Source organism: Myripristis murdjan, chromosome 19 (genome assembly GCF_902150065.1).
Source record: "Myripristis murdjan chromosome 19, fMyrMur1.1, whole genome shotgun sequence".
In the NCBI taxonomy this organism is placed as follows: Eukaryota; Metazoa; Chordata; class Actinopteri; order Holocentriformes; family Holocentridae; genus Myripristis; species Myripristis murdjan.
In genome coordinates this window covers 13,499,579-13,516,833 of record NC_043998.1, presented here as the reverse complement: position 1 = coordinate 13,516,833, position 17,255 = coordinate 13,499,579, and the positions used below count along the sequence as shown (strand labels likewise).

The 17,255-nt window shown below is 41.8% G+C and overlaps 1 protein-coding gene across 1 annotated transcript in view; it reads right to left on the bottom strand.

Annotated features, from left to right (window-relative positions):
• Positions 1–10,222, bottom strand: part of cyth3a (cytohesin 3a) — a 33,709-nt gene extending 23,487 nt beyond the window's left edge. Inside the window, exon 1 of the mRNA XM_030077576.1 lies at positions 9,901–10,222. Coding sequence (XP_029933436.1) covers positions 9,901–9,919 — 19 coding nt within the window. The 5' untranslated portion in view covers positions 9,920–10,222. The remainder of the gene's footprint in view (positions 1–9,900) is intronic.
• Between the last annotated feature and the right edge of the window lie 7,033 nt (positions 10,223–17,255).

The window sequence follows — 17,255 nt, the reverse complement described above, 5'->3', positions numbered from 1 at the left end:
CCACAGCATCCTCGTTCACTCACCGCGGCGCACCTTCCAGGATCATCCAGGTTTCACACAGAACCTAAAGAGAAGCTGAAACCGCCTGCGTGTTTGCTTCCCATGCTCCCACAGGGCTCAAATATGTGAAATGCAGCAAAAAAAAAAGAGCTCTATATAGAGAAGAACACCAATATCATTCACACTCAAAGCTTGTTTACTTCTAACAGCCCGTAGTTTAACATTTACCCCAATCATTCTACAATGCATACCATATGTAATTTGATTTTATAAAATTTACTTGTGTTTCACTGCTTTTTTTTTTTTTTTTTTTTTTAGTCACACAGCTTTTTGAGAACGTCTTACTTCCTTAATTGGATGTATTTCCAGGAGATGCAGGATGTTGGGGCAGGACATAATGCATTCAAAACCAATGGGAGATCATTTAGGGAGAGAAAAGCAGGTTTATTTAACAGGAGACGCATTATTGTATCAGGTCAAATTTGTGTTCATGCCCACAAAATTAGTATGACACTGCAATTAAATTTACATTGTCTATGGTATTTATATGGTATAATGAAACAAAATCTGAATTTAGATTTTCAGGCATTTATGGAAAAGTTGAAAAAAATCCCTAGTTCATTTAGATAGATAGATAGATAGATAGATCTTTATTGTCATTGCATATCATATACGGTATAATAATGCAACGTAATGTCATGTTGTCATTTCAACATGACATTAAAATAAACACTTTATGGTATTAAATGTAACGTGAAATGAACTATTGTCCCGGCATTGACCCATAACTAAGAAGACGAGGATTTGACAATTAAGACTGTGAGGTGACATGTTTTTAAGGGATTATTTCCTAGCGGGGGCTTTCATTTCTCCCTGCGGATGTCAGGTGACTGTCAAAAAGCACAGGGAGACGTAATGCAGCGCTGATATGAAAACACTCAACACTCTCGGGTACAAGAAGTGACTATAAAACAGAGAGTGGAAAAAAACAAAACAAATGAAGACTTCTTGTCTCTTTGATGGATTATTTGGCTCTGTGGAAGTTGTTTTCTTACTGTGCCAAATGAATGGCAGCGAAAAGCTTCTGAGAGGAGGAACATGAGCTCTGATAACTTCAGCTGCACTGAAGGATGACTGACACACACACACACAAAAAAAAAAAAAAAAAAAAAACATGGGTATTATCCTTTGAGTGTGCAGCTCTATTGAATGGGAGCAGTTCCAGCTCATGCCTGGAGGTTCAGGATGTTCGTGTGATGTTTGTCCGCCTGCCCACAACAACACTGACTTTGGCAGACCACCCTGATCCCCGTCAGGACGAGACAAACGTGACCTTTGATCGAAACAACAGGCCGCGGACTCTATCTTGTGATCGTCTCTTGGTGTTGGCTCAACGCGCCGTGTACTTCCTAAAAGAGCATGTTAAATATCAACCTGTCCCATGGCTGCCTGCTCCCTGTTTGAATGCCTTGACCCAAGACTTTCTAGCGGAGCCAGTCCCGCGGTTAAACAAGTCTATTCAAAACAGAGCAGAGCACAAGAGCAAATACACAAAGAGCTGGGGGGGAAAAGAGTGAAAAGATGCCCGAAAGAATGCCAGGACATTTTAGTAAGGTGAGAACGAGGTGGGCGTCAGAGAGAGGCTCTGCTTTCCTATCGGGGCAGAAGCCAGGAGGCTCCAGAGGCCGGTGCTGCTGACCACACCGTGCCAAGAAACACAAGTCCTTTATCCCCCAGCTGCTCTCAATCCCTCCCTGTAGTGCCTGCATAGTTAGCCAGCCTCTGTTTTCACTTGGTTCGCCTTCCACTGAAATTAGGTGTGCATTACTCAAGCGTAGTGCCGCTCTGCACCCGCCGTCTTCATCTAACCCTCTCATTCTACCTTATTTAATTTGACATCCCCCTTTTTGCCGCAGCCGGCTCTCTCAATCTTCCTCAACAGGACAACGCGGAGCAGTAATAATCCCAAGCAAAACACACCTCCACTTCGTCACGACGGCACAAAAATGTAGTGTTTCGCCGGGGCAGACAAACGGCAGAAGTGTCGACGCTCAAACACACACGCACACACACACTACCATGGTGATGGGAACACTTTGAGAAACCTCCCAGTCTCTCTCCTAATCAGGCCCATATGTAGTCACGCTCACTCGCTCTCTTAACACTTAAACGCTGCCGTACTTTACAAGTTCCCCCTCAATCCCTCCACATCACGCAACAATGCTGCCATTAACGTGCAGCCCCTGACTGTGTGTGTGTGTGTGTGTGTGTGTGTGTGTGTGCGTGTGTGTCTGTCGGCCTTTTTCCATGCGCTGTAATATGCATATAATCTTCTAATGTTGTGCCACAAACCACATAATCTACAGAGTCAAAATGAATTCTGTTCTTTTCCAAATCTCCCTTTAAGCTGAATTATGCAGCCCGGCTGGGGGCCTGTAAGGTCGAAGCAGAAGCTCCTGGAGAGACTGCGAGTGCATCGACGTACAAAAGAAATAGGTTTTGTGGAGGAATCTCGCCCATGGCAGGCGGAGGAATGCTTGAGAAAACAGTGGATCAGACTTAGACCGAAAGCTTCAATTTATTTGAAACAGGCATGCAGGCTTTAATGCTCTGAGATGTTATGGAACGCAGAGCAGTTTAAAGGAGTACTCCAACATTTTGGGCAAAATTTTCCGACTTACCCAGACTGAGACAAGATGTTCGATCCCATTTTCACCTCTGTTCGTGCAGTGGTTTGGTGCCTATGGGTAGCATTTGGTGTTAGCTTAGCACAAAGACTTGAAATCTATGGGAGTCATTAGCATGGCTCCCTCAAAGTGAAAAAATAAACCATACAGCAGCTCCACAGCTGTCTTATTTACAGTGTATCATGTGTATCTGAAATACATAGCACCTCTGTACCACGTACAATTGTGAAAATGGTACTGAACATCTTGTCTCAGTCTGGGTAAGTCAGAAAAAGGGTATTTTGCCCAAAATGTTGGCGTATTCCTTTAACATGTCATCAGGGAGGCTTGTTAGATGAGGAGAGACTGAGAGTGGAACAAGCCTGAGAGTTGTTTTGACTGCATGATTGGTCAGGAGCTGGCAAGGCTTGCAGGAACTGTAGTGTGGGTCATGGGAATATGTGTGTCTGATGATAAATTTGCTCATTTTCCAACACAGGCCGGAACATTCACAATCACTGTTGACAGAAATCACTTAATGCAGCCTTGCTTCACCCTGCAGAAGATAAACTGATCCGATACAGATTATCTGTCATCAGCAATCCCTTGTTGACATGCAACTAGCCAGATTTTAAATAAGACACAACCATCACCAAGTGGCCGGCTAAAAAACTGTGAGAAACTGATATTCAATCGCCTGATTTGTTGTGCAGCTATTCTGTTGCATATGGAAAGAAGAAAGGAAGGATGCCAGAGTCTGCAATCAGTTAAAGAATAAAGTGGTCAGCTAAAAAACTATCATCATAAGATAAAGACTATAATCAGCAGATATTCACTCGCAGGATTTGATGTGCAATTTCACATTTTTATAGCACAGGAAGAAGGAGTTTTCATCAGAGGAAAGAGTTCTGACGGAAACTCAAGTTGCTGTGGTGTCTTTGGCTTTTCGTGCTTTTCATTCTCAAGCAAATGCATTTGACCTAGGAAAAGTCCACGACATGCACACTGTCCATCTACAGGTTGACTCCAGACAGACGCAGCATACAGGTAGAGAGGGAGGAACAGATGTTCGGCCTTCGCGTTGTTCCTGACCAGCCATTCTGCACCAACTGCTTTAAGCCGGATGAAAGACATGTACGTACAGGGCGCCCACAGCTGGCACCCAGCGACCGTCTGATGTCCTCCCACACACTCCCCCTACAGCCACAACAAAGATGGTGCCCGCCTCACACCAACAAATCCTCTCTCAGATTGAGAGAACTTGGTGCAACCGCTAATATGTTGGTTCAAGTTCTCTGAAACCACCGCTGGTTTAGTTCCAGGCCTGTGGGGGTGAAACTGATAATGACTGTGTCCCGGGAGATGCCCATTAAGCTTGAGAGGACGACTGCAAAACACAGGCGCGTATTCTCTGGCGTTAGAACAATCGCAAAGGCAAGGTGCACATTCATGATTACTTGTTATTATAATAGCCCTGTGTGTCACACACAAACGCACACACACATGCACACTTCAAGTCCAAACAGAATAGAAGAATTGAAGGAAAGGGCTTTCCCATTCAGCTTTTCCCACAGTCAGATAGAGGGAAGAGTGTTGATTGACAGACAGAATCAGCGAGGTAATCAGCCCTCTCACACAGGAGATATGGCCGAGCGAACCTCGCAGGAGCCCAGAGCGACTATTTACCCAGCGCACTTTGATTCTGTCTCTTCACTACGGCAGTGCAGTGTTGTTAAGAAGCGACGGCGAGGAAGCTGAGTGTTAAAATTTATGGCGAGCGTCCAGCAGCAACCTGACTTCAGCCTATTGCTGTCAGCCAGTTTCTGCTTCTGTGTTCTTTCCACTTCTCCGTCCAGCTATACGACCGCGCTAAAAATAGACCCATGAGCAATAAAAACACTCTGGATTTCAAGCCTGTCGCTGATTTATACCCATTTTGAGGCCAGACCCTGTCTGCTCAGTGGTGTGTAAACTGAGCAGAGAAGCGCCAACTCTGATTAGGGAATGCAGTAAACATGTAGTAATGAATCCCGTGGTACAGCCCAGTCCCACAAATACTCAACACTGGCATACTTTATAGTTTCAGGCAGGGGCGTAGCTAGGAATTATGGGCTATTTGCACATGGTGTGACCCCTTCCTCCCCCCCACGTCCATTTCCCCCCCACCACCATTATTCCAGCTATGACAAACATCGATGTCCACTCATCCACAACTAAACACTGCCACAAAATCATTCACTAGTCAATTATCGGACACATTCCTTATTGCAAATATGGGCCATGGGCACTGACCTGACAGTGTGAACAGGCTGTCATTAACCAAACTTTCACATGTGTCAGGAAATGTTACCTTTAATTTCAACTTGTTACATTACAACGTTACACTTCTGAAAGACATGAGGACTCCAACACGCTCCTCACTTCTGCTTAATGCTTCATTAAGTCAACGTCGCATTTGTAAACACCGAAATGTTGACTTAATAAAGTTTTGAGGAGAGGTGAAGAGTGTTCCGGAGGGGGGGGGGGGGGGGGGGGGGGGGGGGGGGGTATTAGCTCACAGGTACAATATAAATGTACGGCTGCAAATACAACTGCTGTACAGTGGTCATAAATTATTCAGCCATAACAACACTTCTGTAGAGTGGTGGCATACTGTGTTGTGCACACTTAATTACCTGCAGCATTCTATATAGTACTCTTATTTACTTATTTTTTATTTTTCCTGCTCATTGTTTTTTTCATTTTCTTTCTTTTCTTTTCTGTCTTGAAACCCGCTGCAATGCCTTCTGCATGCTGATTATTCTTACTACCTATGTTTTTATACCTATGTTTTTATACTGGAGTCAGTGTACTGCATAGGGGCAATATTACAAGTTTTGAAAATCTCGCCAAATTTCAGTTCTAGGCTATTTTCTCAGATAACATGACAGCTGTAATATATTTTTGAGAAAGCCTGGCTTGTGTGCGGTTTCCAGTCAACCGCTGCTTGACCGCCAGAGCACTATGATAAAAGTATGAAATGTACAAAACAAAAGGCATTTTAGTAAAGACACTTTAGGGTATTAGTACCCCTGCTCCCCCCACTAATGGCCTTTTTCTCTTTCATTAAAAGCAGCGAGTGAGGCCGTTTGCTGTTCATTTGTCCATGATCTAATCCTATAGAATATCATGGCATCTGTTGGCTCTTCTCCCTGTTGTTTTAACATGAGCTGCCCACTGACGCAGAACAAATCCTAGCCCCAACTTTCAACATATGTTGTACAGTTTGCACGCACACACACAAGGCCTGTGGACAACAGGGCCCCCGAGTTATGTCTTTGTGCACCCCCCCGCCCACACACACATACACTCACACGCATGACTACAAAATACAAATTTGTGGGCACGCCACAGCAATGCACAGCTTGTAAATGGAAGCATTCACAGGCAATGAGTGGCAGCAGAAATTAGATCACATGCACAAACATATATGCAGACACACACACACACACACGCCTCACTGTGATATATTTTATAGCATCAGTGTGCTCTGAGACTCTGAGCTCAAGAGCTTGCCTTAATGAAAATGTAATTTTAACTAGTGCTGCTCCACTGACTGGTAGAAGCTAATTTAGCCTGCAAGACTCTGTGAGGTGGTAAGTGTGTGTAGTGCTCATGCAAACACTATAATATGGCTGTGCGCACGAGAGAGACAGAGAGATATATATTTAGAGAGGGATGTAACGCTCTCTTAATGTGTTTAACATGTATGGTGAGGTATTTTAATAATTCATGCCGTGCCGTGCTGCACATAATCTTTCCCAGCTCTTATCGTGTCTTTCCAGTTCGATCAGGGAACGGCATGCCTCTGCGCTCTCTGGCATCCTGTCACATGATTCAGTGACCAGCGTCTCTCTGTGAGGCTGACTGGCCTCGGCTCTGGGCGTTGCAGATGATCACACCCGCAGTACATCGGGCTATCTGCTTCTGAGGGAAATTGCAGCCACAAAATACATTCCTGGTGATGGAAAAGCTCAGCTATGCGTCTCAGCATATACAATCCTTAGGGTTGACAATACAGAGCAGCTACATGTCAGTTTATCTTAAGCAGCAAAAACAAGCCCAGCAAATAAATTAAGAGCTGTGTAAAGGATGTATGTAAAAAAAACTCTTTAACTATTGATCTACTCTAATTTTGATGATTAGCACTAGGAGGCTTACATTAGCCAGGTATGGCATGCTTGACGCTTTGATTTCCAGCCACAGAGGTTTCACACTTAACAGTGAAGTGCCAGGCAGCTGAACATCTGCAGCTGTGAATAGTGTGACAGATGACCCAGACACGACTTTCATCTCAAGAGATAAGGACAGCATTTATAGAGCATGGTATGTGTTGGAACAGCAGATTTGTTTCACTAAAGCAGCCCTCGTGAAAAAGAATTAGGGTTTGGCTGACATGCATTTTTGAGGCCTGATATCAACATATTTATACTGAAACCTGAAAATGTTCATGCCAAAAGCTTACATATATTCACTGTTTCCCTCCTGATGTCATAAAGATCACTTACACCCTCATGGGACATTTAAAATCCATGCTAATGAAACCCACCACACCTCAAAGCCAGAGGGAAACTGGGATCCATTGCTGCCTTGAACTCAACAAAACTGAACATTTACATGAATGAATCATATCTGAAAACAAACTAAAATAGCTGTGGTCAGAGTTAGAGCCTCCATTGTATTCCTAGGCAAACGAAACCTACAGTAAACCTACAGGGTTCACCAGTCCTGTCCTGATAATAAGTCCATAATACACATATATCTCAGCAAAACCATAAAATATCATGCAGCTATGCACCATGGAAAATCTTACAGTGACAGAGATAGAATCAGAGATGAAAAACAAAACAAAACAACACCATAATGTCCAATGGGTCACTATAAATTCACTATTGAATACCACAGTCTAAGACATGGGAGCATAACAGGAGTGTTATGGTGATTCCTTCTTAGGGAGTCTGATGAAATACTGTGCAGACTGGGCGGCTGAAATCTATTTCCACTTCCACTGAAACCACACTGTCAATGTTGGGGTGATGTGGGCTTGTTAAAACATGAGGATGCAGATGAGGAAAGGGGGTTGAGGTTCCTCTGCAAGCCAACACTGCAGAACAGATCAGGGGGACAGTCTGTGGCTGCTGCTTCCCCAGCCGGCATCTGCTAATCTCTCACAGTTTAACTGACAAAATGTTATCGTGGTCTGGCCTGGGACAAATGTTTACATTACAGCGAGGAGACCCACAAGCCCCCAAGACGGTTAGGATTATCTCCAGTCCAATGTGTGTTTGTGTGTGTGTGTGTGTGTGTGTGTGTGTGTATGTTAAACCACCGTGTAATGGCAGATATGGGATGCCAAGCTGCAGCAACCATGTGAACAATAATCTGGGTTTAGAGAATACCCATTTCATAGGTCAAAATCATTACAATATTCCTATAATATTAATATATGGTATCACTATAGTCACTAATAATATCACTACAGCAAGTTACACAGGTGGTGCTCAACAATGACAACTATCACTATAAGGAGCTAGAGATTACCTACAGTGCTCAGTACTGAGTTTGTAGTGATGTCCAATAATATCACCAAAATATTCCTAAAACATTCCTACAGGAGAACTATTTACAGTATGTCTATTACATTCAATAGATTATAATATAGTGTCCTTATCTTTCTTTATAGTGTTTTAATCTCCAGTAATATCACTATAATATTCCTAAAATATTGTTGGAGGCACTAACAGTGTGCTTGTGATATTCAATAGTGAGTTTATTTCTAATGGTGGTTTACTTTCTAATGATTGCCTGCCACTATAACATTTCTGTAATATTGCTATAGGGATTTACAGTGTGTTTATAGCGCTCAGTAGTGAGTTTACAGTTACCTTTTCTCTCCTGTGACATCACTATCATACTCCTGTAATATTACTATAGATACTTTAGTGATACTTGGTGTGTATATAGTGGCCTTAACCCTATAAATCCATTTGTATCATATATGATACACATTTTCAATTCCGTTTTTCATTTTCAGTTTAATCAATACTTGACCAAAATACTGTTGTATACCTTTGAACACTTCCCCTGTTCATCCTGGGCCATACCATTGGCACTTCAAGGTCGTGTAATAACATATTTTTGAATTTTTTTCTATATATATTTTGTTATAGGACTAAATAAAGGGTTCATTTTCAAAAAAATGGAATTTTCTTCCAATTCTTTCATAGTTCAGGCTTTATAGGGTTAATTCACTTTACGCTGCTTTAAGTTATAATATTACTCTCGGGACATCCAGTGTGCCTGTGATACTAAACAGTGACATTTAAGTGACTTTATCTGATGTAATAGTGGTATAATCTCCTATGATATAACTGTAATATTCCTACAATACTGCTATAGGGGCTTATTGTTTGCCTGTGATACTTCATCTCATTTAATAGTGGCTTAATCTCCAGTGATATCACTATGATATTCCTATAATATTGCTATTGCCGTGTGACCATACTGTGTCTCCTGGCGTCCGCACAAAATTACTACAATATTGTCATAGAGTTTATCTCTGTTTTGTCTGTATGGTACCCTTCTGTAATTTATTATACAGGTAGCATAGCTCTTTTTTGAGCTACAGTGCCCCTATCTTCCATATGATGCAAGGTTATCTTATCAATTTCCCCCCCGTTCAGTGGCTTCAAACGGCGCAACAAGATAGTGAGAATAAGAGCAAACAAACTTCAAAGCTTTACAGCGAGAACATCAAACAGCATCAAACCGGCCAACATGCATGCACGACAGACTGAGCGGGATGGTTTTTATTTCCATGAAGACTTCCAACATTTATTTGATAAACGTTTTTTATGTGAAGAGGAAAATATCCGCAGATTCTGCCACCTGGACACAAAAAAGCTGCAGGAGCGTTTTTCTCCTGAATGTGGCTGCCTGGTTCCCAGTTTTATTCCCACACCGTGACAACCGACTGACACAATTTCTTCTCATTAAATGCATAAATGCACGTCTCTAATATCCCATAATATCCACCACCTCACACAGTTGTTACGATCGGTGCCTCATATGGATCTGTGCGCTCCATCCCTGCACAGACATGAAGCCAAAAAAGAAAAGAAAAACACACACACGCACACACACACACACACACACACACACACACACACACACACACATACACACAGAGCCTTACCGTGATTGTCTTCATCCATATTGATGGCAGTGACACGGCGGAGCAACAGAAGGTGTGTTCAGCTGAAATCTCCCCGCTAATGCGCTGTGCTGACTGGTCACACACGGCAAAAAATTTCTGCCCGCCTGACACACAGACGAAGCCCGGCGGCTGACAGATGGGTGAAGCGGGGCAACGGGCGGATGTCAGCGGTGAGATCAGCGAGAAACAGCCGCAGCGAGAGGCTCTAGATTCAGGGAAGATCCTTAACTGCGCACGGACATTTTAGGGTCGTTTGGGTCCGACGTGAGGCGGCACATTTCCCTCCGTGTCTCTCCCTCTCTGCTCCATCTGAGTCAGATTCTCAGCTGGTCCCTCTGCATTCACATTCGCTACACTGCAACCCGGGCGACGTCATCACGCCCCGCCCCTGTGCTGCCACACACACACACACACACACACACACACACACACACACACACACACACACACACACACACACACACACACACACACATTTAAATCACCAACTCTCTCTCTCTCTCTCTCTCTCTCTCTCTCACACACACACACACACACACACACACACACACTTAAATCACCAACTCTCTCTCTCTCTCTCTCTCTCTCTCACACACACACACACACACACACACACACACACACACACACACACACACGGCAACCACCAGACTGCTGCAAGACTCCAGTGATCTTTATGTTGCAACAGTAAACAGTGCAGTATACAGCCCTGCACTCTGATGAACTACAGATATGAAATAAAAGTCCTCTGACTCCTCTCACTCTGCCAAGCACTCCATGATCAGTGCAGAGAAAAAGGTAAAAAAAAAAAAAAAAAAAAAAAAAAAAAAAAAGCCAAAGAGGTGCCATTCAACTCCACCTGGGTCTGAAACAACAACCCGATACTTCTTGATATTTGGTTGTTTGTGTTTTTGCTTCTGTTTCTCTTCTTTGTCCTTGTTTCCAGCTGTATCACGGCTACGCTTCAACCACCAATGCATTTTCTTGATTTTAGTTTAGCTTCCCGGTCATAGTGAACAAACGCTCAAAGACCTCGGCAGCAGATTTGAACCACAAACACACACACCTGACACCTTATATCATAGGCTAATTCTTTTAGGACTTATGCATGACTGACATTTTTTACGTACCCCCTGCAGTGTTCCAACATACCCCCAGCTGCACGCACACCTCTGTTTGAGAACCACCACCTTAAGGCCCACGAGATGTGACACTTCACTCTCAGCAATAAATAAAAGAGTCACTTGCTGGTGTTTCACTGAGTGTGTTTCAGGGTTCAAGAGTCCCTGCAAATTCTTGGTTCTATTACGTGTTGACCATTTTTAGTATTTCACCTTTTTTGTTTTTTAATTTCCTTGTCAATTTTCCAGACTATAATCCATTATCATATGTCTGGACTCTAGTGCACACCTGGATTGGCAGTCTATAAAAAATCTATAAAAACAGTTAAAAAAAAAAAAATGGGAGAAGCGCATAACCATGTAGACTCAACAAATTTTGTGCTTTTCCCACACTCTCTCTTTGTTGAGTCTAAATGGTCCTCATTTCAATGGAGCGTCCCTTTAACTTTGGAGGGACAAGAGAGGACATAATGAAGGCGATAATGATATAAAAAAGTATGTTTCTGCTTGAACAGGCCTGGTTCTCGCTTAGTTGTATAATGTTACATTTTTTTTTTTTTATCAGTGTTCAGTATAGGTGCGGTTCACGTCACCATCTTGTGTACACACTTACTCACTTTTCACTGACATCTGAATGAAAGCAAACTGTTCAGTGTGTGAAACTACATCTGGTGTACAACAGGCATTTAATTATTTTCTTTATCCACATTTTCCGTTTCAGCGTTGCAGGAAGTGAAACTCCCTGCACAGGTTGCAAGTCCTTCACAGACTCACCTTCACACCTGCGGCCAGTTTAAAGTTACCAAATCCTAATCCCCAGGGCAATACATGCTCTAAGGCTGTATTGCTATACAGTAGCCAGTGTACAGAGTATATTCATCTGAATTAACTGTTCAGTGTATGCGTGTTTGTTTGCTTGTTTATGCTGTTGCGAGGTAGGTCTTATTTGAGAAAGATGAGACTAATCCTAAGAAAATATTGGGTAATTGCACTGAAGAGCATTCTTTAAAAAACTCTTATTGGGTAACTTCTTAAGCTCTATCCTAACAGCACTTGTGTGGATCTTGCCCCGGGACATGTGGTCTGGTATCCCCTGCTGGTAATCCAGGCATGACGGCATCTTCTGAAGCGCACGACCAAAGGAATCCTGCATGTTTCCTTCCTGTCTGTCCCTGCCCGGCAACGCCTGGCCTGTGAGCTCACAGCACTGAACCTGACTGACTCACACAGCAGTTTCCAGGTGATTTTCCAGGTTTCCAGCCGGGATCCACTGGGCTGTCCCAGTGTGGAGGAACAAGCCAAGAGCTCAGGAAGGGAGTTGAGCTGAAGCCTCATTGTGCAGCACTACAGGGGACTATAGAGGAAAGTTACAGTAAAGGAAGTCATATGATTTGATATGATGACCTCACTAACATGAAAGATGATTTGTCTTGAACAGGATCTGTGTCAGTGGCCAATTACATTTGAAGAGTTTCAAAGGAATCTACAAGATATCCATCCTGAAAAAATGTTTTAAAATGTTCCCTGAAATGCACTCATGAGTACAAAAGATTTATTTCTGAAATTGATTGTCCAGTTAATCAAATATCATTTTAGAATACACTTCATTTGCACAGGTTTTGACCTGAAGTGGCAAAAAGATTTTATATTTAACAAAGTACAGAGCACATCAGCTTTCACTTTCATATTCTATTCATGTTCCTTTGTATTTATGCGCTATACTCACTACTAACACTTTACATTTGCTATAATAATCTGAAGACAGCATGTATATTTGAGGCATTCTATTTAAGATTTCACTTCAATCTAGCCTAAAATCCTCTCAGTGAGTCTACACATACAGAGGGAAGGATGAATTTCTAATACATTCATCCTGTTCCCTGTTTTCAGCTGAATATGTTTTTTCTGGGTCTTAAAATAGCTGTTTCCCTATAGCAGGACCCTTCCCATCCATTATAACTTTACATTGAAAGCCTTTAAGATTCATGAGGATGATTGTGAGTAAAGAAATGGTCAAATGTCTGCTTCATTGTATATTTTACTCAGCCAGTCTGGCTGTTATTGATTTTTAAACTGAGAGTTGGAATACGTTGCATTCTCACCCTGTTCATGGAAGGCTTGCACTCTTATGCAACAATTATAGGAAACACACTCTGACTTCCACCCTTTGCCTCACTGTTGTGTTAAAATGACTCCAGAGCTCTGCTGCTGTGAGAGTCAAACTGCAGGCGACATGGCCGAGCGTGAGATAAACATTTAAGAGGAACTTAATGCACCTGAATGATCTCGCTGTTACTGGAACAAGCTTTTGTAAGGTACACAGAGACAATATGTGCAAGTACTCCCTTCCTCGTTCATTTGTTCATGATATTCATACACTTAAAAAATATCTTTATCAAGTAGGGCTTGTTTGACAAAATCAATATCACAATATTTTTTTTTTTTTACTAAATATCAGTACTGATGCTTCCATAACGTATTTAAGAGATTATAGATAAACAATCATTATTAATTTATACATTATGACCAAGCAGATAGAGGCAAGTTCTGATAAGTTCTGAGCTACATCCCTTTCCTGTTGAGCAGCTTTCAAAACCAGAAAAAGACATCATTTATGACATAATCACAACATCGTGATATCTAAAATCTCAGATGATATTGAGTCACACTCACAATGTTGATATAACATTAATATATTACCCACCTCTAGAACAGAGACTTAAAAATTTGATTTAAAACGTTGTTTACTTGCATTTCTTTTCTTTTCTTTTTTTGAAACTGACAGTATCTTGAAATAAATAAGGCCAACCAGTGCATTTGCTTCAAGATAACATAACTTTATCCTTGAGTAAATTCTTGAAACAAAATGATTCAGGGAAAAAAAAAGAAATTTAAAAGGTGCATTTTGCAAAAATGCCAAAGGTCCGTTGAAGTAAGGACACTGTTGACTCAGCTGATAAAAACACAGTAGAAGCATCTGTAGTTTAATGGCTGAGTGCACATGGTGTTCGTCACTGGACCTTCTCACTGATTCCATGCTTATTCCACTCACTGGTTAGCTCAGTCTGAAAGGCTCTTCACTTTAATCAACCCTCTGCAGCTGCACACAGTACTCCTTTAAATGGTTAAGACTGTCGTTTTTTTTTAACAGTGTATTTACACAATCTTAAAATATTTTACTTTGTAAATGTCCTGAAATCTCCTGACAGCTTGCTCTCAGTAAAGTAGAAGTACTGCTTTTAAAATCTACTAAAGTATAAAAAGTAGCTCATTTAAACTGTATTGAGAATAAAAGTGACTGAGTTCCTTTTTCAACACAGTAACTGTGTTGGCTGTGATCTTCTCCATGCAGTTCAAAAAGGAGGAGAGAGCACGCTGCAAACTACATCCTTTTAAAGGGGCATTTTGCTAAAACTGCAATGAGGACCCTGTAGATTCAACTGAAAACTGTGGAATAAGCATATAATATGATGGTTGAGTCTATATGGTTCTCACTGTCAGGCCAACTCACTGATATTTTTCCCCTTTTTTCAACACTTATGATACATTCAGATCGCAGGCCTGGTCATGCAGCAGTACTGCTCACTGCTTTTAGAAATGATTAGCTCAGTCATTCATCCCATATTTTGGACACCAACCCCTCTCTTTGAGGGGTCGTATAATAGGCACCTGGCATTTGTTCCAAAAGGTAGTACAGTCTTGTTTAAAATAATAATAATAAAAAAAATACTCAAGTCAAGAAGCTCTCACTACAAAGTGTATTTTTTGAAAAATGCCTCTCGTTTATCTCCCACCACAAATGAAACAACATCACTGTCTTACCATATATAATCTCTCTCCTAAAATAGAAAATGAATGGCCCCAGTTTTTCCCCTTCAGAGGCCCGAGGCATAAACAAATACAGACTCCAAAACTCATTCCAGCATTGATAGTTACAACTTATCTGTGGCGTGTTCCCATAAAGTCATCCTTGCACGCCCTCGGAGGCTCGCCTGCAGCCAGAAACCAGAGGGCTGTGGATTCTGTGTGTCTGCACACAGAAACCTGAGGGGGGATGTTGCTTGCACATATAAAATCATCAGCTATGTTAAACAGCTTCAGACGTTCCTCTGTCTCCCTTTGATTTCTTCTACCAACATCTGTCTCATCTCCATCAAACCAAACACACACCCCTACTCTCTCTCTCTCTCTCTCTCTCTCACACACACACACACACACAGATCATGGGGAGGGTGTGTGTCAGGGACGCGGAGGCCTTCAGTTTGGGGAATGATTTCCTGTGTTGACAGCAGATGTCCGGCCCAGTCCAGGAAGGGGCTCCATTTCCAGTTTCTCTCCCAGTAAAAACCAACAGGGTGGAGTCCAGAAACAACTCTCTGCATCACACAATTCACTCATTTCCCTGTAATCAATACAACACAAAACACAATGTGTAATTCATTTGCTGTTCACATTGTGTGTTATGGTGTGTTAACTTGAAACAGGAATTTCTGGACCCAGAACTGCCTTGAATCTGAAGAAAGACGTGACGAGTTGGTTCAAAACACTGCACTCAAAAGTAACCCATACTGTGGTGTGGTTGAATGCCAGCAAATATTTTGTGAGATTAGAAATTATTATTTTCAGGTGGATACAGACCTGTATCCAGAAAGAAATGACAGGAGGGGGGGCACTAAAGATCCCAGGGAGGCAGTGGGATATCTCATTTCTCATTGTTTTCTCATTTCTCATCACACCTACCTCTGTGTTTTTGACATAAATCTATCTGTCTGTCTGTCTATCTGTCTGTCTGTCTGTCTGTCTGTCTGTAGGGGAGACCGAGGACGGTTGCAACACTTTTTACATTTCTCCCCGTTACTTCGGAACGTTAACCTTCAACTGTCTACTAACTTCTCAAACCATTTAAAGTTGGTTGCATAAAACATGTTGTTCACAATATGCATTTGAATGACTCAAGTCAGAACCATTAAGGTAGCAAGATGTTATTAACATAGGGCATTTCACCAATATTTATCATTTTTTTGTTTCAATGAGCATACTATTCTTAAGATATGTATTATTTTACAATAGTATCAAAGCAATTTCGATCTATTTGACGAATAACAGCTTTTTGTTACAGACGCAATTTAATCTCTTGATATTTCAATTTCGAAATGAGACCATTTAAAATGCAGTAAACCTTTAATTAACATGTTGTTCACAACTGTAACTGTTTTAATAACAATATACAGGCATTTCAACCATTTCAAATGAAAAATAACAGCTTAAATGTTAGCTTTATAGAAACTCCCCCCTATAAAAAATGCATATGTGGAAATGAACAATGATGAACAATGCTAAACAATGAACAATGCCTAATAACTAAAGCTCGCTCTTCTTAACATTTCTGCTGGCCCTTGAAAAGCTTTGTGGGGGGTGGGCGTGTCACGAACTCAATCGGAGTCGGATTCACAGTTGTGACATATGTATGGTTCATATCCAGGTGTACAGGCTTTGTGTGCCCATTCCTTGCACACTCCGCATGCCAGCCATAACTCCTTGGATGTTGAGTAGGTCTCATCCCTGACAGCATTGGATGCCCTTTCCAAAACGTCAAGGGGAACGCCTCTCCTCACTCTTGGCATACTGAAAACAAACATAATATAATTTTGAATGATGAATAACATGTATATACCACCTTAAAATGAGATGTTATGATAAAAAATGTACCACATAATGTTAAAACATATTATTGTGTGGTCTGCTAAGCTTGGTGCAGTGTTGCAACCGTCCCCGGACTGGCAGCCATGACAGAACAGCATGTGCTAGCTACACAGACAGCCACTGAGCAATGCTAACCATATCAGCTCAAAGACAACATAAACACGTTGCAAACAAAATAAAAATTGGATTAATTCATATAACATATTGATATAGTATCACTACAAAAGTGTTTGTGATGAAAATTACTTTCATACCTCAAAAACACGTTTTTCCAAATAAATGAAGAAAACTGCCTCCTGCTTTGTCTTCAGTCTTCTTGCTGAGTTGAGGATCTTACTGAGCATGTGTAGTGTGAGTGTCATCACTCTAGTTTGTTTCTGATTGGCTGAACCAGCTCTGTTGCAACCGTTCCCAGTCTCCCCTATAGATAGATAGATAGACAGACAGACAGACTGTAATGTGTGGTGGGGTCCTTGTAGAGTTCTCATATTCTGCCCGAACCCGACCCGA